The sequence below is a fragment of the Acomys minous genome (assembly GCF_964271855.1).
Source record: "Acomys minous genome assembly, chromosome: 17".
Lineage (NCBI taxonomy): Eukaryota > Metazoa > Chordata > Mammalia > Rodentia > Muridae > Acomys > Acomys minous.
In genome coordinates, this window is record NC_140500.1 from 29632648 (window position 1) to 29660569 (window position 27922).

General features: G+C 42.3%; 1 protein-coding gene across 4 annotated transcripts in view; it reads left to right on the forward strand.

Annotated features, from left to right (window-relative positions):
• The window catches only part of RAF1 (Raf-1 proto-oncogene, serine/threonine kinase), a 55118-nt gene that overhangs the window by 17421 nt on the left and 9775 nt on the right, over nt 1–27922 (forward strand). For 2 of the 4 annotated variants that reach the window (XM_084765190.1, XM_084765189.1), the window contains exons 2-7: nt 14875–15107; nt 21758–21870; nt 23053–23155; nt 23461–23618; nt 25241–25339; nt 27187–27340. In XM_084765190.1, the coding sequence (XP_084621316.1) occupies nt 14901–15107; nt 21758–21870; nt 23053–23155; nt 23461–23618; nt 25241–25339; nt 27187–27340 (834 nt within the window). In that variant the 5' untranslated portion in view covers nt 14875–14900. Of the gene's footprint in view, nt 1–11174; nt 11398–14874; nt 15108–21757; nt 21871–23052; nt 23156–23460; nt 23619–25240; nt 25340–27186; nt 27341–27827; nt 27888–27922 lie in introns of those variants that run through there. The other 2 variants (XM_084765192.1, XM_084765191.1) reach the window with 2 other exon arrangements.

Sequence of the window (27922 nt, forward strand, 5' to 3'; positions counted from 1 at the left end):
ATTTGCTGAGGCAGTTTCGGGGAAAGTTTAAACATGTCTTTGTACATTCACACTGTTTAGTGCTTGAAGATGTGTCCTTATTTGGGAAGGACAATTATTAAGATTTGGCTGCTTTGCTTAATCAGAGTCAAGGAATAATACAAAACAAAGTTGACTTCAGTCTCTTTCAGTTGTTTTTGAAACATCCTAGCCCCTTCTTTTTTGACAGGATGTCGCCATGTTGTCCTGGCTGGTCTGAAGCTCTATGTAGACCATACCTCCAATTCACAGAGGTCCTCATGCCTCTGCCTCTTGAGTGCTGGTTTAAAGGTACGTGCCACCGACCCTACCTTTTCAGCAGAAAAATGTAAACATTTGGTTCTTCTATATTTAATTCCTGATAAGCCTCTGGGACTAATCAGGGTTATTAGCATTGGTTATTTTTACTGCAGTCCAAGGAGTCTGCTTTGACTTTTTAGAAGAGGAGCTATGTGAAGGCACCCACAAGAAAGCGTGTGTGCTTTAGGGAGGCTCTTTTCCCTGGTGGAGAAGCCTTGATGGCCTTGAATGCCTTCTTTCAGTCCTAATATGAGCCACATACCTTAAGATATCAGGACTCAAACTACTTAAAATTGTAAATACTGATAGTTACATTTTAGTACTTCCAGTCTCTCCAGATTTGTTTTTCTGGAAGGTGTTTGAAGTATATTGTGCATGTACTTCTCTGTGTTAATCCTGCACCTTGGACATGGACTTGCTTTCTTATATTGGCCAGCATCATGTGGTAAACTCAAAAGAAAAGATCCTCTCAGGATCTTTAAAAGTTTGTTTTCTAAGTTATACCTTATTAATATGATACTATTTATTTTTACTCTTTTTTTTAAAAGTTGAGGTAAATACTATCGTAGACCACACTGACCTCAAATTCACTATGTAGAAGAGCACGAACTCCTGATCCTCCTTCTTCCCTTTATTTCCCAATTTTTGGGATTAAGTACAGCATCATGCCCAACGTTGTTTGCTTTTTTTTTTTTTTTTTTTTTTTACAAAATATTTATTTATATGTGTATGTATGTGTGTGTGTGTAAGTCACATGTATCCAAATGTCTATGGAAGTGAAAAGTCATCAGATTCCCTGGAACTGGAGTTTCGGGTGGTTATGAACTGTCATGTGGGTGCTGGGAATCAAGCCCAGGTCTTCTTTAAGAGCAGTAATCATTTTTTCTTCCCTTTCTTTCTTTCTTTCTTTCTTTCTTTCTTTCTTTCTTTCTTTCCAACATGTTTAATGCAGAATGAGGTGATTTTCTCTAAAATATGGACAAGCATACCCATGTCCAACACTACAATTCAGCACTATAATGGAAACTTTAGCCAGAACAATTAGGAAAAAGAAAGAAATGATGTACATCTGAGCTGTTTAGCTGTGCTGTGCTGTACCGCCACCTCTGTTCCCTAGGGGGACTGCTTGAAGTTTGTACCTTCCAAACCGGGACTTTGTCCAGCTGAGCTGGGAGCTTGGTGTTCCTGGTTTGTTCCCTTCAGTTCGTTTCCCAGCCTTTGCTCTTCTGCTCTCTAGACATGGGTACATACTGTGTGCTGTCATCTTGTCTTGCCCTGCAGTAAGCATTCTTAACCTCTGATCTCTCTAGAGCCTTACTCTGTTTATTTTAATTAACTAATTTATGCTGAGTACCTGGTCTGTCACTGAAATTTATTTTACAGCTGAATGAATGTTATCAGGCTGACAGGATGGCTGAGTGGGAAAAACTAACCTGAACCTCACAACTTGAGTTTGATTTTGGATCCCATGGTAGAAGGAGAGAACATACTCCTGAAAGCTATTCTGACTTCTACAGATATGCTGTAGCGTGCTCCTCACTCCAGTGATAATAGATAAAATAAATTTATGAAAAAACTTGATCCAAATGTTAAAACCTGGTTTCTGTGCTGTTAGCCTGCTATCAGCCATGCTGAAGGCCCACATCATGATGGCTAGGAAGGAGAAAGAAGAGAGCCAGAGGGAGGGATAGAGGGATCCTTTGCTCGTGGTGTGCTCCTTCCTTTTATTCCTTTATTCTATCACGGCTCCTATCATATAGGAGCACTGTGGCCTGTACTCTGCAGGGCCTTCTCTCTGTGCTTAGTGCTCTGTAAAACACTCAGATGTACCTAGAGGTGTGTTCTCCCAGGTTCTTCTCCGCCTAGTCAAGTTGGTAGTCTTAACAACTGCTGTTTATCAATGGTATTCTTTAGGATTTTGTGTGTCAGAATAAATTTTACTGGTGTCTTTTGGAGAAACCCTTCTCAGAATTTACTAGACATTGTACTCAGAAATAAATTTGCTTTAATTTTTTTTAGAATTTATTTGTGTGTGTGTGTGTGTGTGTGTGTGTGTGTGTGTGTGTGTGTGTGTGTGTGTGAGAGAGAGAGAGAGAGAGAGAGAGAGAGAGAGAGAGAGAGAGAGAGAGAGAGAGAGAGAGAGAACACACACTGTCTGTCTGTCTGTCTATGTATAACTGAGTACTGGTGCCCACAGAAACTAGAGGCATCAAATCTCTCAGGAACTGAATGAAGTTAACAGGTGACCACGAGCCAACATGGGTGCTGGGAACTGAACTGGGTGGCATTCTTTGCAAGAGAAATGATGAGCATTTAATCTCAGAGCCATCTCTCCAGCCCCTATATATTTACGCTTCTTCCCTTTTCAGTTGGGCATTGGTTAATAAAAATCACAGGAGACTGTTGTTTTGGACTAGCTTCTTGTACCAGGCCATAGACGCTCAGACAGCTCATGCCAGATGCTACTAATCAACTGAACTCCTCAGTGGGCCAATTAAAAGTCAAAGACATCAGCCAGTCAGAGGGGCCAGTTTTTCTAAGCTAACAGAAAGATGACCCCGCTATATTAGTTATTTGTATTTTAATTAACCAAACCAAAACACTAACCTTTGCTTAGCTGATTAAAATACTTACCCTGTCTTACAGAGCTGAGATGTTGCCTGATTTTAGAATAACAGTTAAAGCCCATTATTTACTGGGTGTGATTGTTTGACTGAGAATGGCCCCCATAGCCTTAAATATTGGAATCTTTGGTTCCTAGTCAGACTAGGAACTAGGTGGACTGTTTAAGAATGATTAGCTGGGCAAGGGGGCATTCCAATTTAATCCCAGCACTCAGGAGGCAGAGGCAGGCGAATCTCTGAATTTGAAGCCAGCCTGGTCTGCAGAGCTAGTTCCAGTTCAGCCAGCGCTACATAAAGAAAACAACAAAAAATCCAAAACAACAACAGAAACACCAGAAGGGTTAAGAGGTGTGCCCTTGTTGGAGGAAGTGTGTCGTTGGAGGTGGGCCTTGAGGTTTTAAAACAGGACACCAGGTCTGTTCTCTCTGTGTCTGTTGCCTGTGGATCAGGATGTAAGCCCTTGCCCCCTGCTCCTGAGCCATGCCTGCCTGCCTGCGTCCATTTTCCCCACCATGATGCTTATCAACTAACCCTTTGAAGCTGTAACCAAGTCCTCAATTAAGTGCTTTCTTTTTCTAAGTAGCCTTGGTCACCGTGTCTCTTCACAGCAATAGAACAGTAACTACAACGCTGGGTCTTAGTTGTAATGGCACTTGTAAGTGGCACAGACTTGTAACCCTAGCACTAGGGAGGCTGAGGCTGAATGATTCTGTAGGCCAGTCTTGGCTATATTGACTTCAAGGCTAGGCAAAGCTACAGACTTGACTCTTTCTCAAACAAAACAGAAATCCTAAAACTAAAATCACAACCTAAGCAAACCAAAGTGAAAAAGCCAGTTACTTATACTCTTCTCCATTGAAGTATGTTATATGCTTGCATGAAAATATAACCATGAAACCTATTATTTTGTACAATTGTATTAATAAAAATAATAAAAAAGCCAATTAAGATCCTTAAACTAAGCCGGGTGTGGTGGCTACTAGCTAGCCAGCTTGTTCTCCTAGGATCCCTTTGCTCCATCCTGAGTGCTGGGATCACAGTGTGCTGCCAAACCTATCTGGCATTTATGTGGGTGCCGGGAATTCTAACTCAGCTTGTCATACACTGTTACAAACACTTTACCCACCTTTTCAGCCCTGCAGTGATGTTTTATCCCTTCCTTATGTTTTAGAATACTACACTTTTCCAAGGATCTTCTGGGGCTACAGATTCAAATCATAGCACCATGTAATACTCATTTAAGATTATTTATACCTAGGATTTCTTTATTGAGACAGAGTTCCATATGTCTGAGGCTGGCCTTGAATTCACTCTGTAGCTTAGTATGTAAGGACCTTGGACTTCTGATTCTCTTTTCTCCACTGCTGGGATTAGAGGCATGCACGACTGTGCCAGGTTTATAGGACATGAATTTTAGTATTACATATCACCTCAACAAAAGTTTAAAAACTCCCTAAAAATGTGTACCTATGCATGTATATAAGTAGTCCTGTTTGTGCACAGTTGTCCTCCAAGTCCAGAAGAGGGCATAAGGTCTGGAACTGGTATTTGTAAGCTGTCTGGCAAAGGCTGCAACTGAACTTGATTTCTCTGGAAAAGAAGGGATCTTAACCCCGTAGCCATTCCAGCTCTCAGTGAATTGTAAAATGTTTTTATCATCCTCTAAATAAAACTGGCATTAGGCAATCACTAATCTGCTTTTTACTTTTTCTTTGTTTTGGTTTCCCCTTTTCTTACAGTTGTCTTTCTCCCCCATCTTATCTAGCGGCAGTCCCCAAGAAACAGAGACTGTGGGCACAACAGCATTCTATTTCTATGAATTGGCCTATTTGGGGACTTTTGTGTTATTACACATGCACTACTATCTCCCTCACTGTGCTTTGGATGTGGTTTGTCCCAGGCAAAAGTCATGTTGAAATGCAATTGCTGTTTAGGAGTCCTCTCTTCCTTGTCTGGATTCAATACCATAAGAGTAGCTTTTAATAATTATTATTTAAAAATTATTGATGTGTCTGTGTGTTGCCTGCATGTGTGTCTGTGCAGCATGTACATGCCGGCCTATGAGAGCCAGAAGAAGGCATTAGATCCCCTGGAACTGGAGTTACAGATGGTTGTGAACTGCCATTGTGTTCTGGGAACTGAAGCCGGGTTCTCTGGAAGAGCAGCCAGAGGGTTGAGCCCTCTCCCCGGCCCCTCAACAGTGACTGTTTTAAAGCATGAAGGTTCTGAGCTTTGTCTCTTTGGCATATATTGCTGTTGCTCTTCTGCCCTTGGCTATGAGTTGAAGCAGAGACTCTGAGCAGATACCAAGCAGACACTGACACACTGTTGAGCTTTCCAGCCTCCAGACCAAGAGCCAAAACAAGATTCCTTACAAATTATGTCTCAGGTTCTGTTGTAACAGCTGAAAATGAACTAACATTCTTGCCCTTAGTTTTGCTTTCCCCAGTATCAGTTACCTGGGTTAGGTGTGTTCTTAAAATGTTAGCTGGGCAGTTAGAAGTTAACAATTCTTGAGTTTTAAATTGTGTGCCGTTTGGAGTAGCATGATGAAATCTTACAGCACCCTTTCCTGTTGCACCCAGGACATGAGCATCCTTGTCCCGCACACCTGTGCTCTATATGCTCCCCTCCAGTCACATAATTGCTGTCTCGTCATCACATCAGCTGTGTGGTATTGCAGACGTGTACTCCATTACCCTTATTTTACGTACTAGTAGCCCATTTTGCAAGAGGATACGCTGAAGAGAAGCTATCAGGGACTAAGAAAAGAAAAAAGTGTGCAGGTTGTAGATGTCTGTGCTGGGAAGAAGCAAGAGATCTGTGCTAACTTTGCTGTGTGCTTCACAATTGTGGCTATCTGCATGACAATCTGGACGTGGGGGAGTTGACTAGAGCGCAGTAAATACTAGCTGTGGGTCCGGGCATCCCTGAGGTTTTGGAATATGCACCCATAGAACAAGGAGCTCCTCTACTGGCATTGAATTCCTTATTTATTTATTTTGGTTTTTTGAGACAGGGTTTCTCTGTGTAGCAGCTCTGGCTGTCCTGCACTAGCTTTGTAGACCAGGCTGGCCTCAAACTCAGAGATCCACCTGCCTCTGCCTCTTGAGTGCTGAGATTAAAGGTGTGCACCACCATCGCCCAGCCTCCTTTTTTATTTTTGTTTCTTTTTAAAAAATACATTTTATTTAATTTTTGGCAGTATCAAACATGTATATATTTTGATCCTACGTCCAACTCATCATAACTTTTTATAATCAAGAGCCACCAGTTTGTTCTTTGTCACTTAATGGACATTTGGGTTATTTCCCCCTTTGGCTCTTTGGAATAATGCTGCTGTGGTCATTCTAATGTTTTAGGGTTACTAAAGCCACTTGGGATAGGGCCATGGCTCAGCACTTCAGAAGGCTTGTTCCTATAGAGCACCTGAGTTCAGTTCCCAGCGTCCACAATAGTTGACTCATGACCACTTATAATTCTAGCTCCAGGGGATCTGCCTCTGGCCTTCTAGATTCCTGTCACATGCACATACCCTGCCTTCCATATTCAAAATAAAAATAATTAATAAATTTTAAAAGTCACTTTGAAGTCCTATAATTTTAGTTGATTAAAAAATTGCTCTACATATACAGGGGGAGGAGGTCCCCCTCAGTCACAGTCATAGGGGAGAGGAGTAAGGGGAAAATAGGAGGGAGGGAGGAATGGGAGGATACAAGGGATGGGATAACAATTGAGATGTAATATGAATAAATTAATAAAATATATTTAAAAATTGCTCTAAGCTGGGCATGGTGGCATAGGCCTGTAATCCCAGCCCTTGGGGGAGGCAGAGGTAGGTGGATCTCTTGAGTTTGAGGCCAGCCTGGTCTACAAAGCAAGTTCAGGACAGCCAAGGTTACACAGAGAAAAACACTGTCTAGACAGGTTTTGGAAGGTAAAAGGATAATTTTATTAGGTCTTATGTTATATATATTGAAAATAGGATTTTTTAACAATTGAAGACTCCAGATTTCCTGAGGTTTCATGTTGGGAGTAGGACTTGATACAGTGCTACCCATCCTTGTTGTCACAGTGACGCCACTGAGGCGCTGGAGATGTGTAGCTCTCCTAGGAACTTCTTAGTAACTGTAGTTAATTTTCTACTTGTAATGATCAGCATACCTTTTTAAAATGACATAATAGGTAACAGTTAACTGTAATTAAAAAATTATGGCAAAATGTATGTAGAATAAAGTTTGCTGGGTGTAGTGGTACACACTTTTAATCCCAGCGTTTGGAAGGCAGATGCAGGCAGTCAGCCTGGTATCCTACATTGCAAGTTCCAGACAAACCAGGGCTTACATAATGGGATCTTGTCTTTAAAAAAAGTTTGTAGAGATGGCTCAGCAGTTAAGAAGTGGCTGCTCTTCTAGAGGACCTGGGTTCAGTTCCCAGCACCCACACTGGGTGACTTACAACCACCCACATCTCCAGTTCCAGCAGTTCTGATGCCCTCTTCTGTCCTCTGCTGGCACTAGGTGTCCACATGATGTACAGACATACAGGCAGACAAAACACCCATACATGTAAATAAATAAAATTAAAGATAAATGAAGTAAAACTTTTTATTTCTATGTGCATTGGTGTTTTGCCTGCCTCTATGTCTGTGTGAAGGTGTCAGATCTTAGAGTTACGGACAGTTATGGGCTGCCATGTTGGTGCTGGGAATTGAATCTGGGTCCTCTGGAAGACCATTCAGGACTGACTCTCTCTCTCTCTCTCTCTCTCTCTCTCTCTCTCTCTCTCTCTCTCTCTCTCTCTCTCTCTCTCTCCCCCCTCCCTCCCCCTCTCTCCCCCTCTCTCTCCCTCTCTCTCCCTCCCTCCCTCTCCCTCCCTCCCTCCCTCCGTCCCCCCCCCCCTTTCCTTTTTTACCCCCAAGACAGGCTTTCTTTGTGTAACCTTGGCTGTCCTAGACTCACTTTGTAGACCAGGCTGGCCTCGAAGTCACAGCAGTCGGCCTGCCCCTGCCTCCAAGTGCTGGGATTGCAGGCGTGCGCCACCACGACCGACTTCCCATTCATTGCTCTTTAACACTGAACCATCTTTCTAGCCCTGGAATAAAAACTTTAAAATTTTTTTTAATCACTTTGAAAGATTTATTACTTTATGAGGATGTGTGTATGTTTCTGTGCACCACATGAACACAAATGCTCTCAGGCCAAAAGAGAATTTTGGATCCTCCTAGAACTGGTTCAGGGTCAACTTGTGCTACACTGAAAGTTCTGGGCTAGTCTAGGTCCTGAGTCAAAGATCAACAAAGAACCCAAACCAAAAATGAGATTGTTTTGGTTTTCTTTGTCATCTGTCTGTGTTTCCAAATGAATTTTAGGATCAGCTTGCTAATTTCTACATAGATTTCACCTGAGAGAGTGTTCTTGTGGTTTGATGATGATGATGATGATTTTATATTTTTGGTTTGCTTGTTTTTCTGTTTTTTGTCAACCTGGACACAAGTGAGAGTAATCTGAGAAGAAGGACCACAGTTGATAAATGCCTCCATAAGGTTAGCCTGTATACTAGCCAGTGGAGCATTTTCTTAATTAGTGATTGATGTGGGAGGGCCAGGCCACTGTGGGTGGTCCACTCCTGTGCAGCTGGGCCTAGGGTATATAAAAAAGTTAATCCGAGCACTTGGGAGGCAGAGGCAGGTGGATCTCTGTGAGTTCTAGACCAGCTTGGTCTACAAAGTGAGTCCAGGACAGCCAAGGCTACACAGAGAAACTCTGTCTCAGGGGAGGAGATGGGGGGAGAAGAAAAGAAAAGAAAAGAAAAGAAAAAGAAGCAAGCAGAAGAAGAGCAAGCCTTGTAGCACTCCTTCATGGCCTCTGCTTTAGTTCCCACCCTGACTTCTCTGGATGATGCAACACACGCTGTAAGATGAAACAAACCCTTTCCTCCCCAAGTTGTTCTTGGTCATGGTGTTTTATCACAGCAATAGAAACCATAAATGAGTGTAATAGGGATTGATTGGACCCCAAATGAATGTGGAGACTATCGTCTCTTTAACAACAGACTTGTGTATTGCTGATATGCATGGCCCAACATGCTTATGAGTTTGTCTGTTTTCAGTTTTTAAAAACTTGTGCCCAGTGTCTCACTTGCAGATCAAGTTTCAGCTTGGATCCTTACTCTACTGTGTCAAGGCTGGGGGCTCAGGATGAGGGGAGTGGCTGTTAAATGAACAGCTGTTTCTTTAAATAGGAGCTTAGGTTGTGCATCTCTTTTCTCTGATGGAAGAGAACTCTGCAGACAGGGTGTGAACAGTCAGGTTGGTGGCACCCTTGTGTGGTCCCTGTACTGGGGAGATGGAGCTAGAGAAGCATTTGAATCTAGGCTGGCCCGTACAGTGAGGTGCAGGGAGGGGCTCGTGCAACTCTAAAATGACCCTTGATTGTCTGCTTTGAGGGAGGAAGGGCAGAGGACAGGTGCTGCTAGGTGCTTTGTTAGAGACAGCTGGAGGTTCAGGAGAGTGAAGAGAACAGCCAGGCTTTAGATCTGGTTGCTAGAATTTTATGGTGATTAGGTTTGTTTAAAAGTCTGGAGGTGGGGCTGGAGATATGGCCCAGAGGTCAAGAGGTTAAGAGCACTGGCTGATTTGCAGAGGATTAGGGTGGGAACTGGAACCACACGGCAGCTCACAATTCAATTATCTGTAACTCCAGTTCCATGGGATCCAATGCCCTCTTCTAGCCTCCCTGGGCACCAGGCACAACGAAGGACAAGGTCATTTTATGTAAAGGGCACCGTTTCTGCTAGCGTAGTGTTTCATTAACTTCAGCCTGTACCTTCCTCACCTAACAGAGCAGAGAGCTGCTACACTGAAAGTATACAGCACTGCACCCATCAACAGCTTTTAAATTTTAATTGTTATTTTTCTTTCTTTTATTCCTTCATTTTGTGTGAGTGTATTTGTGCCATGGAGACATATGAGGAGATCAGAGACAACCTGGTTTTGGTTTTTATCTTCCACCATGTAGAAAGGGACCGTGGACAGTAAAACTTATGTAACCATGAATGTTAGAAAAAGCTCTCTTTTACCCTTCTTTATAGTTTTCTTTCATAACATATCTGATATTCCTTTCAATGTTGAAAGATTTGAAATCATTCTGATTCCTGATCCTTTGGCTAAAACTTCTGGAGTTTGTTTTCTTGTTATCATTATTAATGTGAGGCAGCTGATAGATTCTTAATCTGATATATTGCAGGTCCCCCATCCATGGTCTCTATCCTCCACATTGAAAGCTCTCTGGCAGTCTGTTTAGTTAACAGGACAAGATTAAGAATGACTGTGGTGCGAGCTTTCCTGAGCTTTGTGTGCATGGGGAAGCTCACATGTTCTTCCAAGCCTGGTTACTGAGCTGGAGAGGAGGCTGCCAATTCTTGCAGTCAGGCATTGGATTAGAGTGTAGGCCCAAGTGTTGGGCCTGTTGAAATAGGGTCTGATCTGTCTTTGTAGTCCGTGCTGGTCTATAATCAGGGCTCTGTGTGCCTCCTCCTCCTCCTATGGCCTGGGTCTTTAGTTTTGAGACAGGGTCTTACTACGTAGACCAGGCTGCTCTTGAGCTCTCCATCTTCCTGCTTTGTCTCTGGAGTGCTGGGCATATACAGGTTTGCATACCACCGTGCCTGGTGTGGTTGGTCTGTCTGTCCCTCTTCTCTCTGAGCCATCTCTCCAGTTCTGTTTTTCAAAGGCATATATTAGCATAAAATAGTCTAAAAATCTTTCATTTGATCTAGAAAGTGGACCTAATAATGGGATTCTTTGGCAGATGACAGGGCTGGGGATGCTGCTTGGTGGTAGAGTGTGCTGGGAAAGTTATACCTGCTAGTGTTGGTTAGCTTTATCAGTCTATACCTGTCTTTATCCTTTATAAACCTGAGAAGCGGTGGTTACTTCTGAGAGAGATGAAGCATCAGCACAACCCTTGCTTTCTGTCTTTACTCCACTCCTTCCTCAGGAGGGGAGTAACAAAAGAGATGCCTAGTAACTAATCACTTAAATAATCTGAAAGCTTTTCTTAATATAAAAATCATCCAAAGTGCAATTTTAACCGTTCCCCACCCCCCCAAAAAAAGAGACAGTAGTTATAACTTTTCATTTACCTAGTCTTTAGTAAGAATTGTCTGTGAGATTACTCGGTTCCTACATCTCATCTGTCTGTTCCTTATATTTGTTCGTTTCCTTTCCAGGCTTTGTCTTTCTGTTCCAGGCTTCCCCACCCCAGCTGTTGTCCAGCTTTAGCCTGTGATAACCACTTTGCTATGAGAGCCATGTGGCAGTTGTACCATTAGCTTCCCACTGCACCTGTACAGAGTTGAAGGCTTTTTTTTTTCAACTGTAAACCTGACCTACTTGGCCATCTGCTGACTTCTCTAGTGCCCTTGTATAGCCTGAATGTCATCATTTTTTAGGGTAGGTACATATCTAACACTAGGGTTCTATTTCTCCTCTTTGTAAAAAGGAAAAGACATGGGCTGGAGAGATGGCTTAGAGGTTAAGAACACTGATTGCTTTTCCAGAGGTCCTGAGTTCAATTCCCGGCAACCACATGGTGGCTCACAACCACCTATAATGTGATCTGATGCCCTCTTCTAGCCTGCGGTGGGTGTACATGGCAGGCACAGCACTGTATACAAAATAAGTGAATAAATGGAAAAAACATAATGTTCTTTGGAGTGTGAGAAGGTGCAATCAAAAGCCTTCTGTGGTTCTTGCTTTGGTCAGAAGTCACAAAAGAATTAAACTCCAGTAATGACTGAAAAAGGGAAGAGATGTATATAATTTTACTGACCTAGTAACCCATGCCTCAGATGTCAGTAGACTACTCAAGTACTTCATGGCAGGAGAATTGATCTGGGCTCCTCCACAAGAGCAAGACTTGCTGTTAACCTCTGAGCCATCTCTTCGACTCAGGATTTTTTGTTGTTGGGTTTTTTTTTGTTTGTTTGTTTGTCTTTTTTTAGTGGAACCTGCTTGTGATTATAATTTTATGTTGTATCTTACAGCTGTTTTAAAAATAATGTTTAGTATGTTATAGACTTAGAACCACTGCTGTTTAGTCCTTCCTTCCTTCCTTCCTTCCTTCCTTCCTTCCTTCCTTCCTTCCTCCCTCCCTCCCTCCCTCCCCCCCTCTGGTTTTTTGGGACAGGATCTCTCTATAGAACCCTGGCTGTCTTTACTCCTACGTAGACCAGGCTGGCCTACTTACAGCCTCACGGTGCTGGGATAAAGGTGACCGTTAGCATGCTCAGCCTTGATTAGTTCCTCAGTTGCAGTTGACAGCTTACTTTGGTTGATTCAAAATGATCATAGGAATTGTAGTTGTTATGACTGAGTGGATTCCTTCCACTTTAAAACTCAGGTCATATAACAAGTTACTATGAAAAGAATGAATATTTAGTACAGCACAGCAATGAAAAACCTGAAAAGTCAAGAATTACGCTTTATGTTGCAGGTACTGCTCCAAGTACTAAGAATATGCCAGTGAGCTCTGCTCAGAGCAGACATTTATAGACAGTCTCTGTAACAATAAGCATTCCACTGAGAATTAGTCAGCTTTGTTTGCTGGGGGAAGGGGAGTAGACTATTTTGGATGGAGTGCCAGGTAAAGACTCTTTAAAAGGCTGTCTTGGTGGAGACAGTGAAAGGGCCATCTTGACTGTTTCTGGGGGAAGGGAATAAGAAATTCTCAGGTATGAATACTGGAATGATCTGGTGTTTATTTTTTTGTTTTTGTCTTTAAGACAAGGTTTCACTGTGTAGCTCTGGATGTCTAGAAAGTGGGTATGAAGACCAGGTTAGCCTCACACAGAGATCAACTGGTCTCTGCTTTCCAAGTGCTGGGATTAAAAGTGTGCACCACTATGCAGAAATCTGATTAAGGAGTTTAGATTTTATCCTGAGTTTTCAACAAGGGAGTGACATGATGAGCTGCTGTTTGGAGATTGCTTTTGGTGATAAAAAATCAGCCCCTAAGAAGTCAGAACTTGAGCTGGAGAGATGGCTCAGCGGTTAAGAGCACTGCCTGCTCTTTCAGAGGTCCTGAGTTCAATTCCCAGCAACCACATGGTGGCTGACAACCATCTATACTGTGATCTGGTGTCCTCTTCTGGCCTGCAGATGTACATACAGGCAGGCAGAGCACTGTATACATAATAATGAATAAATAACTCTTAAAAAAAAAAAAGTCAGAACTTTAGTAGACATGACATTTTCTTCCAGAAAGGTTGTGCCAAGAATCTTGGTAATACCACATAGTGATCTTGAGGAAATCTCCGAACCTACTCTGCTTTCCTGAACTTTGAATCAAGGTTGCAGATGTTCTGCTGTGTTTGCTGGGCTTTGTTCCTGCACTCCTGCACCCCTGAACTCCTAAACCACAGTCCACATTTGCTCCGGTCCCTCATGTAGAAGACATAGAATTTGCATAGGCCATGCCTACATCTCTGCTGTAAGTCCTCTCCACCCAGAGAACTCAGGATTGCTAACCCAGTGTAAATGTTATGCAGACAGCCACACAGTGACAAAAAAAGAAGTCTGCATGTGACAGTGCGAGCACATATTCTCTCTTCCCGCCCTCCTCAGTATTTTTGATTTGTGATTAGTGGAGTCTATGGCTGTGGACCCACAGATGTGGCACAGGAGTCTGGTTGTAGTTAATCTCTTTTCCCAGGTCGAGAGTTTAGCACACAATGGGTAGTCAAGTAGAAAATTCTGGTTGAAAGCAAAGTTTAAGTTATCTTTTCTTTAATTCTAGGCCATTTCATCTCTGACTAAATGATTTTGTATATCAGGATGGGATATCATTTCTGTTTAGCGTCTAACTGGAAGAATTAAGAGGGACATAGGCATGTATGTGTGTGTTCTCTTTATGCCACCTCATGATAGAGGCTGCTAGTGAGCTCTAGTTGTTGCTAACAAACAAGCTTCTGACAAAAGGTTGGAAGGAGGATTCTCTGAACCTATAGAGGACTTTGCCTGCTTGCTGATGTGTAAGTGTCTGGGCACTCTTAGTCCTTATGCCTGAGGTACCTAGTTACAACATCAGATTATGTGGGGTTCAATGACTGGTTTTCAGCTTTGGTTCTGCACCCAAACTGAACCCTGAATGCTATAGTGGAAAATTCATGGACTTTGGAAATAGATATAGAATCTGGGAGTTTGGGGGCTGCTAGGATGATTTCTCTGGTGTGAAGAGAGAGAGTTGAAGGAAGAGTTAAAAGCTGAAATTCTTACAAATTAAATGTGAGTTTATACATAAAAATAAATATATATGGTATCTAAGTGCCTCCTGGGAATTAAGTTTTCTGCTCCTCTTTTGGAGACAGGATCCCACCCCCCAGTGTGCAGTTCTCATAGCGTAAAATAAGTTGCTCATAGGCAGAGGTCATGTTTCAGCTTATTCATACCCTGTAATCAAAGGAGAGAAGTACAGATGAAAAATAGGGACTATTGCTGGGTGTGATGGTGCATGCCTGTAATCCCAGCACTTGGTAGGCACAGGCAGGTGGATCTCTGTGAGTTCATGGCCTGCCTGGTCTACAAAGCGCATCCAGGACAGTCAGGGCTGTTACACAGAGAAATCCTGTCTTGAAAAACAAAAAAGAAGAAGAAGAAGAAGAAGAAGAAGAAAAAAAAAGGTAAAAAGAAAAATAGGGACTACAAAGCAGGAGCTCCTGGCTTATGTTCTAGGTTGGCTTTGGGTTTTGATCCCCTTTCTCTCATTTTATGGAAATATACTGCTATATACACTTTCCTCTTCCCTGATTAACTTGCACACAGACTATGAAAAGCCATACACCACTGTTTTTACAACTTTTTATTTACATTGTGTTCCTGGGTTAAGTACTTTTCTTTTAGAATTATAATTGTCTTTCATTGGTCTTTCAGGTTTAAGTATTGTTTCAGCTGCATCAATGGAGCACATACAGGGAGCTTGGAAGACGATCAGCAATGGTTTTGGACTCAAAGACGCGGTGTTTGATGGCTCTAGCTGCATCTCCCCTACAATTGTTCAGCAGTTTGGCTATCAGCGCCGGGCCTCAGATGATGGCAAACTCACGGATTCTTCTAAGACAAGCAATACTATCCGAGTTTTCTTGCCGAATAAGCAGAGGACGGTGGTATGTGACTCTAGAAAATGTAGCTCTCTTGCCTTTGGACAATGGGCTGTGCCCAGTTTATAGATGGGAGAGTCTCTTTGTCACTTGAGATCATTGTTTTTGTTTTCTTTTTTTTCCTTCTTTCTTTTGGTCCTATGTGCAGATTTATTTATTTATTTTTAATTAAATTTATTTATTTATTTATTTTGGTTTTTCAAGACAGGGTTTCTCTGTATAGTCATGGCTGTCCTGGACTCACTTTGTAGACCAGGCTGGCCTCGAACTCATAGCAATCCACCTGCCTCTGCCTCCCGAGTGCTGAGAGTAAAGGCGTGCGCCACCACTGCCTGGCTGATTTATTTTATTTAATCACTGTTCTGCTTACACTCCCTCCTTTGTCCTAACACTGCTCACAAAAGCTTTTTTTTTTTTTTCCCTCCTCCCTGCATCCTTATTTTTGGGGAAGGAGGGGCTGTTTCTGATACTTTCTTTTTCTTTTGTATTACTAATTTTATGTGTGTGTGGCACTTGCATGCCCATGCTACAGTGTGACATAGAGGTCAGAGAACAACTTGCATGGGTTGACTCTTTTCTTCCACTACATGGGTCCAGGCTTGGTGGCAGTTGTCTGGACCCAGAGTTACCTTGCCAGTTCTTAGCCTTTTCTTTGGGACTTTTTTTTCTTGTTATCGAGCTAATTAAAGCTAATTATAGAAGGGGGGAAAAGACATCTATTCTTCTCTGAATGCAAACTATTCACTTAGTTTTTGAGATTGTAATTAAATATGAGGAAAATAAAATTTTCTGGGTTATTTTACTTTAGGAAAAAGGTATAGATTTTTTGTTTTTGTTTTTGTTTTTCGAGACAGGGTTTTCTCTGTGTGGCCGTGGCTGTCCTGGACTTGCTTTGTAGACCAGGCTGGCTTCGAACTCACAGCGATCCATCTGCCTATGCCTCCCGAGTGCTGGGATTAAAGGTGTGCACCACCACACCTGGCTAAAAAGTGTAGATTTTTAATCTTGAAAAAAATTTATGTTTTTGTTTTATGTGAATGGGTGTTTGCTGCCATGTATGTCTGTATCCCAGTGTAGTTGGTGCCCAGAGGCCAGAAGAGGACATTGGATTCCCTGGGCCTAGAGTTAAGTCAGTTATGAGCTGCCGTGTGGTGCCTCCTCTGGGAGAAAAGCCAGTGCTTCTAATGTTGGATCATCTCTCCATCTTCTTCTCAGGGCACAAAGTATTTCTGCATTTTTCCCTGGAGCTAGTGACAGGTTCATGTTGACGTGGGTGTTATCATTATCAATAGGACTTTCTGACACTAAACCCCATTGTTTTCTGAGGACTCAACCTCAAAAACTTCTACTATTATGAATTTGAAAAGCAAAACAAAAACAAAAAACCAAAACCAAAACAGTTTGGCTGAAACAGAAAAGTGAAGTTTTTATTGGTGTTTGTTTGGTAGGACATTGGCTACAGCCTGTCTTCCACTCCGTGGTCTGTGGTGCTCAGTTTGTTCCTTAAGGCGCTAAGGTTGGGAGGACAGCCAGAGCTTTCTTGGATTCCTTATAACAGTCCCTTCTGGTTTTGTTAGTAAATTCCTTCATCCTTATTTATTTTGTGTGTTTCTGTTTACCTGAGTGTATGTCGGTGTACTATGTGTATGCAGTGCTGGTAGATGCCAGGGAAGGTGTTAGGTTCTTTAGATCTGGAGTTATACAGATGGTTGTGTTGTTGCTGGGAGCCCAGCCTGGGTCTTCTGGAAGAGCAAGTGCTCTTGACCACTGCATCACCCTCCAGCCCTCTCATATTTCTTTTGTGAATTTAAGGAGTTTTCCATTTGTGATGTTGGATCTTAAGTGTGTGTGTGTGTGTATTTTTTCCGTTTTCAAACTGACACTAAAACTCAAAAGAATAACTGAAGTATTAATACATTTATTTTTGTTTCCTCCCCTTAAAAGGAAAAAAAAAACCAAACCCAATATGGCTGTCAAAATAAAGCTGAGTCCGGCAGTTCAGGTCTTTTACTTCAGTACTTGGGAGGCTGAGGTAGGATGATCTTAAGTTTGAGGCACATCTGGGCTACTGAGTTTTTTCAGGCATAGTCACTTTAATGAGATGCAAAATGAAAAGTTAGGAAAAACAGGAGGTTTCTGAGCAGCTACCCTAAGATTATGGATGCAGTGTTTGTGCCTGTTGGCAGTGCTTCTCCTCTTGGACTGATTCTTGAACCCAAGACCCTTTCTCCACTATTTTTCCACTGTGGACTCCAGATTCACAGATCAGGTATTTCAGAAACAAATCTGTAGTGCCGATATTACATCATAGACCTAGCTTGTACCCCCTTCCCTGGACCCAGAACTTTGAATTGTAAGTTTACTTTCTTGCCTAGGGCTATTTCAAGATGAGAATGGATTCTGTTCAAAGGTGCATCACATGACAAAATAATTCAGCATGTCATAAATAATGGAGTTATTCTTCATGTTGCTCAACACTTCAGTTCAGAACCATGGATGTAATACTTGTTTTGGGTCCATTTGTAGCTGATAAGAACTAATGGCCACTGAGGCAAGAGCGATGGCTCAGTAGTTAAAAGGACCTTGGAATTTAGTTAGCAGCACCTCCTACTCCAGAGGATACGACATCTTTATCCTCCGTTACAGTGTACCTGTATTAATATACATATGCCCACACATATACACGTAGTTAGAAAAATAGCAGTTTTCTGGTCACATAGATCACTTTAAGTTGCTTTTTAAAAGTGACTGTTCTTATTTTATTACTTACCTGCTTAAAGCTGGTTAGGAGTTGGGGAAAAAAGACATTATACACTCCTTTATTCGAGTAAATATGAAGTAAAACATTGTTACATCAAAGGCTGTGCTGTATATGCTTATACACAGCACACTATAAATGCTGCCTTAAGTAAGAAATAGCTCATTTTCCAGTTTGCTTTAATACTCTCCCTACCAACCATACCACCAATAGATAACTGATGCATAATCTTGACTTGTCACCATATCTAGGAGGTAGATGGCTTTTGGGCTTTTGGGCAACATTTCCTGAAAAATCAAGAACTTGAGGCTAGTGAGATATTTCAGTGTGAAAATGCATTGTTGCCAAGGCTGATATCCTGAATTAAATTCCTAGAACCCATATGGTAATACCTCTACATGTACGCTGTGGCATTCATGCATCCCTTGCTCAGGGTTGAGCTGTTCTGTAACAAACATGAAGCTCTAGGCTTAATTCCCAGTACCACCAACTATCAAACCAAACCAAGTAATAACAGTTTTATGTGTCTACTTGAAACAATGTTGTGTGTTTATGTTAGATGATTTATTGATTATTTATTAAATCTACTGTTTCTCATTGCCCTCTAACCTTAAAGTAAGAGGTCAAATAGGACCTGTGGATATCATGGGAGTCTGAAGCCTATCTGGCATTTCTGGGAGATATTCAGACTGTCCGCTCCTTTGCTGTCTACTACAAGCTTGGCTGGAAGGCTAGAACACTTAGATGGCACATTGATTGTTTCCAACAGTCGCGTACAAACATAAACTCCTTGTTAGCTGCATCATCTAGACAGGTTGTTCTAGTATTTGAGAGCTTTGACTTTCCTGGCCTGAAGAGCATGCTTATTAGAGCAGCTGATTATTTTTATATATTGCAGTGGCAGAGTGGCAGCTAACAGTATTTTTGAGTCTTTTATTCATTTGCATAGTCCTAGCCAGCCTTTGTTGGAGCATAGCAGGTAGTTGGCAGGTTGACATCTCCTGAAGCATATGAGATACCAGATGTTACTTTCTTCTAGTTCTTTGGCAAAAATGGACCACCTTTCTCTGGGAAAAACCAGTGGTGGAATGTGTCTTTTGGCAGTCAGTGCCCTCAGGCAGCCAGCACTCTCCCCATCCTAGGGAGAGTGAAACCACTGTGAAGCCAGGATTTCTCTTCTTACAGCTCAGTGAGACACCACTGAACTAATTATAGTGTATATCCAGGGTAGCAGAAACAGGGTGAGGGTGTGTCTGACTGAAATTGTCTTTAGAAGAATAATAGTCTTGCTGGGCGTGGTGGTACATGCCCATAATCCCAGCACTCGGGGAGGCAGAGGTGGGCAGAGAGCTGTGAGGTCGAGGCCAGTTTAGTCTACAATGGGAATCCAGGACAGCTAAGGCTACACAGAGAAACCATGTCTTTAAACAAACAAACAAACAAACAAACCCAACAACACAGAACTCAAGTCTTTTAATGTTTCTTGTAATTTTGTTTTCTAAACATCTCTCGGGCTGCTGTTTCATTGAAACTGGATGAGAGAGTGACCAGAGCTGAGAACTGTTGTCCTTAAAACTGCCTGGCAGGCAGGCATAAACACAGGTTCCTGGGCTGTGTTCCAGAGTTATGGAAGCAGACTCCTTGGATGTGTTCGTACAGGAGACTAGGGAGTCTCTATTTCACAAGCGCCTTGGCTGCTTCCCCTGCTGTCTACATCTGAGAACGTCAGTGGAGTAGGGGATAAAGAGCTGTCTAGCTCTCAGACCCCGTGACTTCTAATGGAAGTAATAAAACAACAACCTATTACTTTACTATTTTGAAAGCTATGCTCTGCAGCAGAGATGGCGCTGTACGAGTCTGTCAGTGTGTGATTTAGTACTTTTTGCTATTTTCTCCTCTCATGTCTTTATAGCTCAGATCTCTAGTTCAGGCATGTCTGCTTTGTTTTGCTGGACATTAGTAAGATGGTATAAGGGTAAATATCTGTAAAAGTAGACAGATTACAATAACAGTTCTGCTGTGTTCATCACCTGGCTTACCCTTGGCTGATCATAGCAGTTCTGTTTGTCTGTTTCCACCTACACCTTTTCATTTATTTTAATACAAATGCCAGACTAACGTTTGTCTGAACTAGTTTGGTATGTATAAGAAATTTTTCTTTAGACAGGGTCTAACTTTGTAGTCCATGATGGACTTAAACTCAAAGCAGCCTGAATGTTGGGAATAGATTCAAGCCACCATACCAGCTATAAGAAACTTAAAGTGTGTGTGTGTGTGTGTGTGTGTGTGTGTGTGTGTGTGTGTGTGTATAAAATAGGCTACGTGATTCACAATACTGGGTAACCTCTACCCCTGTTTAATTCCCCAGTTCTTCCCTTAGTATTTCTGTGATAAAGGTTTATTAACTTGAAGAATCAGCTGGACTCATCCACATTGAAGAAGGAGCTTTTATAGCTTAGAAAACCCTTTTTCTTTCCTCTGACATAACCAGTCATTTAGGAGAATTTTCTTCCTGACTTCTGTCACCCCTACATTGTGTGTCCAACACCCCCAGGTTTTGTTCCCTTACTAACTTATCTATTCTTCAAAGATTGATGATAACTGGCCAGCCAAGTCCCTGTTAGTGGCCATGTAAAATACACTCGAGCTATCATTCCTTAGGTTCCTTCTTGCTCCTTCCTCCTAGCTTTGTTTCCACTTTGTATCTAGATGGTATGATCTATGGTCTAATTTGAGGTTAGACATCTCTGTCTTGCTTAAGACTCATCTATCTCAAACCAGCTAAAAAAAGACTGGCTGTGAAGGGCAGAGATTGCTTCTGTCAGCCAGAGTAGGGGTGCACGCAGGCAGTTCAAAGCTCTCCTTGTTCACACTACTGACTCTTCCCACCTTGTTTTTTATTATTCTCCCAGGCTTTGAACCCAAAATATCTAAACTCTTTTTTTTAATTCAATATTTCAATGCTGTGGGTACAGATACTTTTTGAATTATGCCCCCAAGTAGTAACCTAGCTTTTGAAGTGTGGATTAGGGTGTTGTGTAGGTTACATACTGCCCAGGCTTTCTGGTACACATTCGTGTCTGTCACTGAGTCACGTAGGGGCCATGATTCTCCACTTCCTACTTGCCCTTACTATTTTGAAATTTGTTAGGAAGATCTGGTCTCCATTTTGTTGAAAGTAGGCAAGACTTTTTTTTTTTTTTTTTAAATAAAGGCTGAGCTCACCCTTGTTTTCCCTTCTGATAGACATGCTTATGTGTACACTGAAAGTCCATATAACCAGAGATGTACTAAGTGTGTGTGTGTGTGTGTGTGTGTGTGTGTCTATACATGTGCAGGCAGCGTGCTCCATGGTACATTTGTGGATATCAGAGAATGGGTAACTTCTAGGAGTTGGTATCTGCTTCCACCATTATTGGTCCCAGGAATTGAATTTAGCTTGTCAAGCTTGTCAAGCTTGTCAACAAGTGCCTTTCCCTGCTGAGTCATCTTATGGGCCCCCAAATAGTACTTCTGTTGTTAATAGCAAGTCATACATCTTTCCAACCCATACAACATGCATAAACATGTATTGTTTCCCCCACTTTTAAAATAGTCTTACTCTTTGTATTCTAATAAAAGTATTTCCTTTAGTTAACATGCCATAGACTACTGTCCCCTCTGGTAACTAATAAAGGGCAGCACAGGAAATGCATAGTGTGCCCAATGCTAATTCAGGTCTGTGTGCATTTGCTTGCACTTAATGTGGATATTGAGGTACTTTTCTCTGTGTGTTCACTATTGCCAACAGTATTCATAAGTCTATACATTTTGCAGGTGGGTGTGTTTACTTGAGTGTTCATCTTTGCAAGAGCCACTGTAGTCTACATTGGTGCTAAAGGTGATCTTTTGTTTGCAGGTCAATGTGCGTAACGGAATGAGCTTGCATGACTGCCTTATGAAAGCTCTCAAGGTGAGAGGCCTGCAGCCGGAGTGCTGTGCAGTGTTCAGGCTTCTCCAGGAACACAAAGGGTAAGAGCACAAGTAGGTCAGCACCTTTCAGAACACTAAAGATTTTCTAGTCTCAAATAACGTACAAATGCTATTACAAATGCTTTGTATTAGATTCCTAGCGATTAGTATATGTGTGTATGCTTTTGTTTCTATTTTTTGTTTTTTCAAGACAGGGTTTCTCTGTGTGGCCCTGGCTGTCCTAGAACTCACTCTTTAGACCAGGCTAGCCTTGAACTCAGAGATCCACCTGCCTCTGCCTAGGTGGTGTGTGCCACCACCTCCTAGCTTATACTTTTGTTTTTAAAGTATCAATTCAGAACACTTTGCCACTGAGAACTTGAAGGTATTGCCTGGACATTGTCTTGAAAACTACAATGCACAGGAGATGCTAATAGCATGCCCAGGGATGGAGGTGGCATTGTTAAAAGGCATGTTTTTGAGTGCAAAGAATTTTCCTGGTGTTTGTTATACAGAGTGGCTACTCTGAAAATGTTTGCATTGATTTTTATAGTTAAGAATGGTCGGTGCTGACAGAATGATTTTCAGGATAGCCTAAGACTACACACAGAAACCTTGTCTTGAAAAACCAGTAAAAAAAAAATTTCTTCTTAATTGGAAATGTTTATTCTCAGCAAATGGGACAGATTAACTGAATACAACTGTTTTTATTTAAATTGCTAGGATTTCCTATCTTGTTTGTTCTGGGCACAGAAACAGCAGTGTCAGTCAATTAGTAAGACTGTTTATTTTTATGACTTCTGTAAACAATTTTGAGTCTGTAAACAATGTGAAGAGCATTTGTGTTTATATTATGTTTATGGACATTTAGATTGAAGTTGCTGTTGACTGCTAAACTCGAGCACTGTAGTGGCTGCACCTTTATGGGATCCTGGGGGTTCGGGTAGGATTTTAATATTACACAGTCCCTTTAAAGACAGAGTTATTCATGTCATGAGACTGTTTAAAGGAAAACTTTGTTCTAGGAGCATACATTTTGGAGTCCAACAGATTTGGATTACAAGAGGCCCTGTCAGTCACTCTGTGAACAGTGTCTCAACAGGGCCCCAGTTAGCTTATTTTTAGGGTGGGCCCAGAGCATCTGTGAGGTGTGCTTAGACAGCATGTGGTAGGCAGTAGAATTGCTCTATGTCTTCAGCCTTGCCCAGTGTTCCCTCATTTTATGCTTTGGGTAATTTTTAGTAAGAAAGCACGCTTAGATTGGAACACCGATGCTGCCTCTCTGATTGGAGAAGAACTGCAGGTGGATTTCTTGGATCATGTTCCACTCACAACTCACAACTTTGTAAGTTTCAGCTCTCCTCTTTCTCTGCCATTTTGGGCTCTTTGCTGTGGCTGGTTGACCTCCGAGAGTGAGAAGCACTAGGCACGCACACTGTTAGTTGCTCTCAGTTAGCTCTCCCTATGTTGTCATGTACAGGGCCAGTTTAGAGTCCATTAACAGTCTTTCTCTGCCTTCTGTTGCTGAATTTGACATCATTAGAAGTATGATTCTTTACTGTGGGAAACTCCTGTGAGGCCAGTGAAAAAAGCATCTTGTTTGTTTCTCACTTGAGTTGTCATAATTCTATACCTGCTTTCTTGTCACAGGCTCGGAAAACGTTCCTGAAGCTTGCATTCTGTGACATCTGTCAGAAGTTCCTGCTAAATGGATTTCGATGTCAAACTTGTGGCTACAAGTTTCACGAGCACTGTAGCACCAAAGTACCTACTATGTGTGTGGACTGGAGTAATATCAGACAGCTCTTGTAAGGCATCGTGGTTTCTTCCTTGTGAAAATGTCAGGGTCAGATCAGAAGCATATTTGAGGGAGCTCATTATACATTTTTATTGTTATGTCTAAGTTTTAGGTTTGTTACATGATTGCTGTGAGTCAGAAACTGTCTACTTTAGAAGCACAATAGTTCTGAAATTAGTGAGAGAGTGGTGGTCGTCTAACTTTGAAGTAAACAGGTAGGGAGCCGGGAGGTTATGACTCAGTTGGTAAAGTACTTGCTGTAAAGCCTGAAGGCTGAGTTGATCACCAGCCCTGACATAAAAGCTGGGCCCACACTGTAGTCTCAGGGCTGGGGAGATAGAGATAGGGCTGTCCTTGGTATAGCTGAGTCGATAAGCTCTAGTCACAGCGAGACCTTGTCTTAAAAACCAGGTGGACAGTGACTGAGGAAGGCTCCAGTGCTGACCTTGGCATTCATGCCGCTCACAGGAGCTTGGACACACATGCACAGATCAACACCACAAGCAAGTAGGACCCATTGTCTTGTCAACTTGTTACTGACACTGATTTGTCAAGAAAAAGAACCAGGGACATGGAAATCGAAGAGTCTGAATTTTCTCTCTCCAACTGGGCTGTGATTGGCCAGTCCTTCATGTTGTCCTGAGAAAGCAGAAAGTGGAACTCTTCCTATTTCCTTCCCCTTGCACTGGGGAGCCGTGTGTTTGGGCCTCAGATAGTTTTGATATAAAAAATTTGAGACCCTTTCTGTTAGGGGATAAACCAGATACTAAAATATATTTCACAGAGAGAAAATAGTTTAAATAATTGCAAATTTGCTGGGTGGTGGCAGCACATGCCTTTAATCCCACCTCTGGGAGGCAGAGGTGGGCAGATCTCTGAGTTTGATGACAGCCTGGTCTACAAAGACTTCCAGGACAGCCAAGGCTATACAGAGAAACCTTGTCTCGAAAAACCAAATAAGTAAAATAAAAAATTTTTTAATTTACAAATTTAAATTTAAATTATACTTTAAAAGGCTCTCAGAAGAGGTTATGAAGTCAGTCTTATCCTTATTGGAGGAGTCAGGAAAATGAGAACACTGTCTTCACCCCCAATGGGAAGGAACCTTTCCGCTCCCACAAAAGTTACCTGAGTAGCAGAAAGGCAGGTGCTTGTGGCCTGCAGCTCACACCCTCAGGGCTGTCCAAGTCGCAGCCCCCTCATCTGCAAAGGGCTGGCTGGGGAAACATGAGCTTGCTTACACAAGAACCCCGTGTGTGGGGTGCAAGCGCCTAGTTTAAGGTGATCCCACCTTCCTTCCTTTTACTGTTGGTGCTGAACATAATTTATTCCTTATATAGTAGTCTTCTCATTGTTGTTTCCAAGACATCAATTCCAGGAAAGCTGTATGTGATATAGGTTGTGAAGTGCTTAAGAAAACATTACTTCAGCACGGCTGGACAGGACCACCTGGCAAGATGTGCATTCATTGGCAGGTTGCTGTCACTCAGCCTGTACCTTTGGGTGTCTAAAGCACTTGAGGAAAATGAATCAAGGGAAGTTGGGTTGTAGCAGTGGGTTTGCAGGCAAGGCGGGCTGGCTTCTCTGATAGAGGGCTGAATCCAAACACCAGTCTTTCCATGTTCTATTTAGGCTGTTCCCAAATTCCAATGTTGGTGATAGTGGAGTCCCAGCACTACCTCCCTTGACAATGCGTCGGATGCGAGAGTCTGTGTCCCGAATGCCTGCTAGGTAACGTTGTTCTTGGAGCTCTCTTGGAAGGCTACATTGGGCTGGGTGGGCTGGGAGCATGAATAGAAAGGAGTTCCTCTTCATGTCCTGCTGTCTGCAGACTTCGCTGCTTCTGGGGAACACCATGGAGGCCTTCCTTTCCATGCAAAGTGATCTTGGCTGCAGGTCCTTGTGTTACAGCACAGCCCTCAGTCTTACGTGTATACAAAGCTTGAGGGTCTGCCGTCCTCCAGGTGTGGTGAAGTAAGCCTCTGTGGAAAGGGTCCCCAACAAGAGCATAGTAGCCAAGAAGAAAGTCAGGACCTTCACTTGTAAAATGTTTATCATTTTAAAATCTAAGTCGATGAAAACACTTCCTTTCTGTTATGCTTTGAGTTTGCATTTAATTTGTCATTGCTGTTTTCTGGCTTTAAAACTCAAAGTTCAGTAGAGCACACTTCTTGCTCAGTAACACACAAAAATTTAGAACCTAAAAATAAAATTTATAAGCCCAGCCCTTCGGAGGCAGAGGCAGGCATATCTCTGTGAGTTTGAGGCCAGCCTAATTTACAAAGAGAGTTCCAGGACAGCCAAGGCTACACAGAGAAACCCTGTCTCAAAAACCAAAAATAAAATAAAATAAAATTTACATTTTTGTCTAAAATGTCTGATATGTAATCAGCTAGCATTTAATGACCTATGTAAAACTACTGTGGAACTAGTTTCAGGAAGCATTTTAGAACAAGGAATTTGTACAGAAATAAGGTGTTTGTCTGACTTGAATGAACCCTTTTTGGTAATTTGAAACCACATTCAAGCAAACAAAACAAAACCCACCTTGCCTTGCGGATAAGAGGAAATGAGACTCTGAAAGCAAACCTGAAGAATTCTTAGTGCTGGTGGCATTTCAGTGAGGGAACAGCCTTCCTTAAACAAGGCCAGGCACGGTCAGGATGGTATGGCCATCGACAGGACAGCATCCCTTAGACAAGCCGGTCTTTATCCCTCAAATTCATATGAGCATGACCTAAACAAACCTCACATCTATAGAACAAGTATGTTTTTGTTTTTTTGGAATTGGGGTGGAATTCAGGACCTCACTGAGACAAGGCTATTGCCATGTTATGGAGTCACACCTTTAGCCAGGGAAGTTATTTGTTTTAAGATATTTGGGCTCAGGGCCTTACATAGGCTAGGTAAACCTACCACTGAGACGCATGCCATTCCTATCCTGTACATGTTATTGTATGTTCCTAGGCTGAAACACTCATCTCACAGGTCGGTGTTGCATATCTAAAGATGAAACACACAATTGCTGAGTGCTGGCTATAGGGAGAGGTTCTCAGTCTTTAATTCATTTAAATCAGGCAGAGTCCAGTTAGCTTTAGGTGGTAGTTGTAGCAAATACTGGTCTGTTCTTTGAGATACTGTAAACTCTGAAGCATGCCGGAAGAGTGATTGATTACCAAGGAGAACCTACCTGTATGATGGATTCTCCTTTGCATGGGGATGACAAGCACATTTAATTTTTATTTTCAGAATTTTGCATGCAAAAGAACTCAGAAGTGCATATTGAAAGAATGAAACATTGTATCAAGAGTTGTCTGGGGTCGGCCTTTAATCCCAGCACTCAGGAGGCAGAGGCAGGCGGATGGATGTGAGTTCAAGGTCAGCCTGGTCTGCAAAGGAGTCCAGGATAGCCAGGGCTACACAGAGAAACTGTCTCAAAAAAGGAAGAAGGAAAAAAAAAAAAGTTGTATGAGTCAGGTTTGCCCTTAGTGTCTTAATGAGATAGGCAGCTGAAAAGACTTTGCCATTGTGGAGGCCTGAGTGCCAATCATGGGACTTTCTTTCTCCTCTGTGCCTAGTTCCCAGCACAGATACTCCACACCCCATGCCTTCACTTTCAACACCTCCAGCCCTTCCTCTGAAGGTTCCCTGTCCCAGAGGCAGAGGTCAACGTCCACTCCCAATGTCCACATGGTCAGCACCACCCTGCCTGTGGACAGCAGGATGATTGAGGTAACAGGGCCCCTTGGGGGTGGTGATGAGCAGCAGTAGTTAGCATTGGGAAGTACAGAGAATATGGATTTCAAGCTGCTCAGGAATGTTGCAGTTCTTTCTCAGGCCCTTGGATTTTGAAATGTTCTGTTATGTCTATAGACTGGCCTAATAACTAGGCCACTCCTCGATAACCACTGTGCTCTGTATCCCAGCTTTGAATGTGATTTCTTTGGCCTGATACAGACGTGTACAGAGCAGCTTCAGGTGGTGAGGGGGTGTTGTGTGTAGGCTGCAGATGCTCTAGAAGACTGTAAAGTAGGAGCTCTAGGATTTAATATGCATTAAGGCAAATGTGACAGTGCCAGTCAGTTTTTGCAAACTGCCTTTTCTTTCCTTGTATGTTCTGTTTGGTTTGCTTTCTAGCTCATCTTTAAAATCGACTGAATACACTTCAAATGCTTCCTTTGTTCTTTATTCTTCTTTATTTCTCATTGCTTTGGACTAGAATAACAGCCTGAATGCTTCTCCCAGGGCGTGCTCCAGACGATTTTGTCTGAGGGGAAGAGTAGGTATTTTCTTCATGCCTTTGCTTTCTTGGGC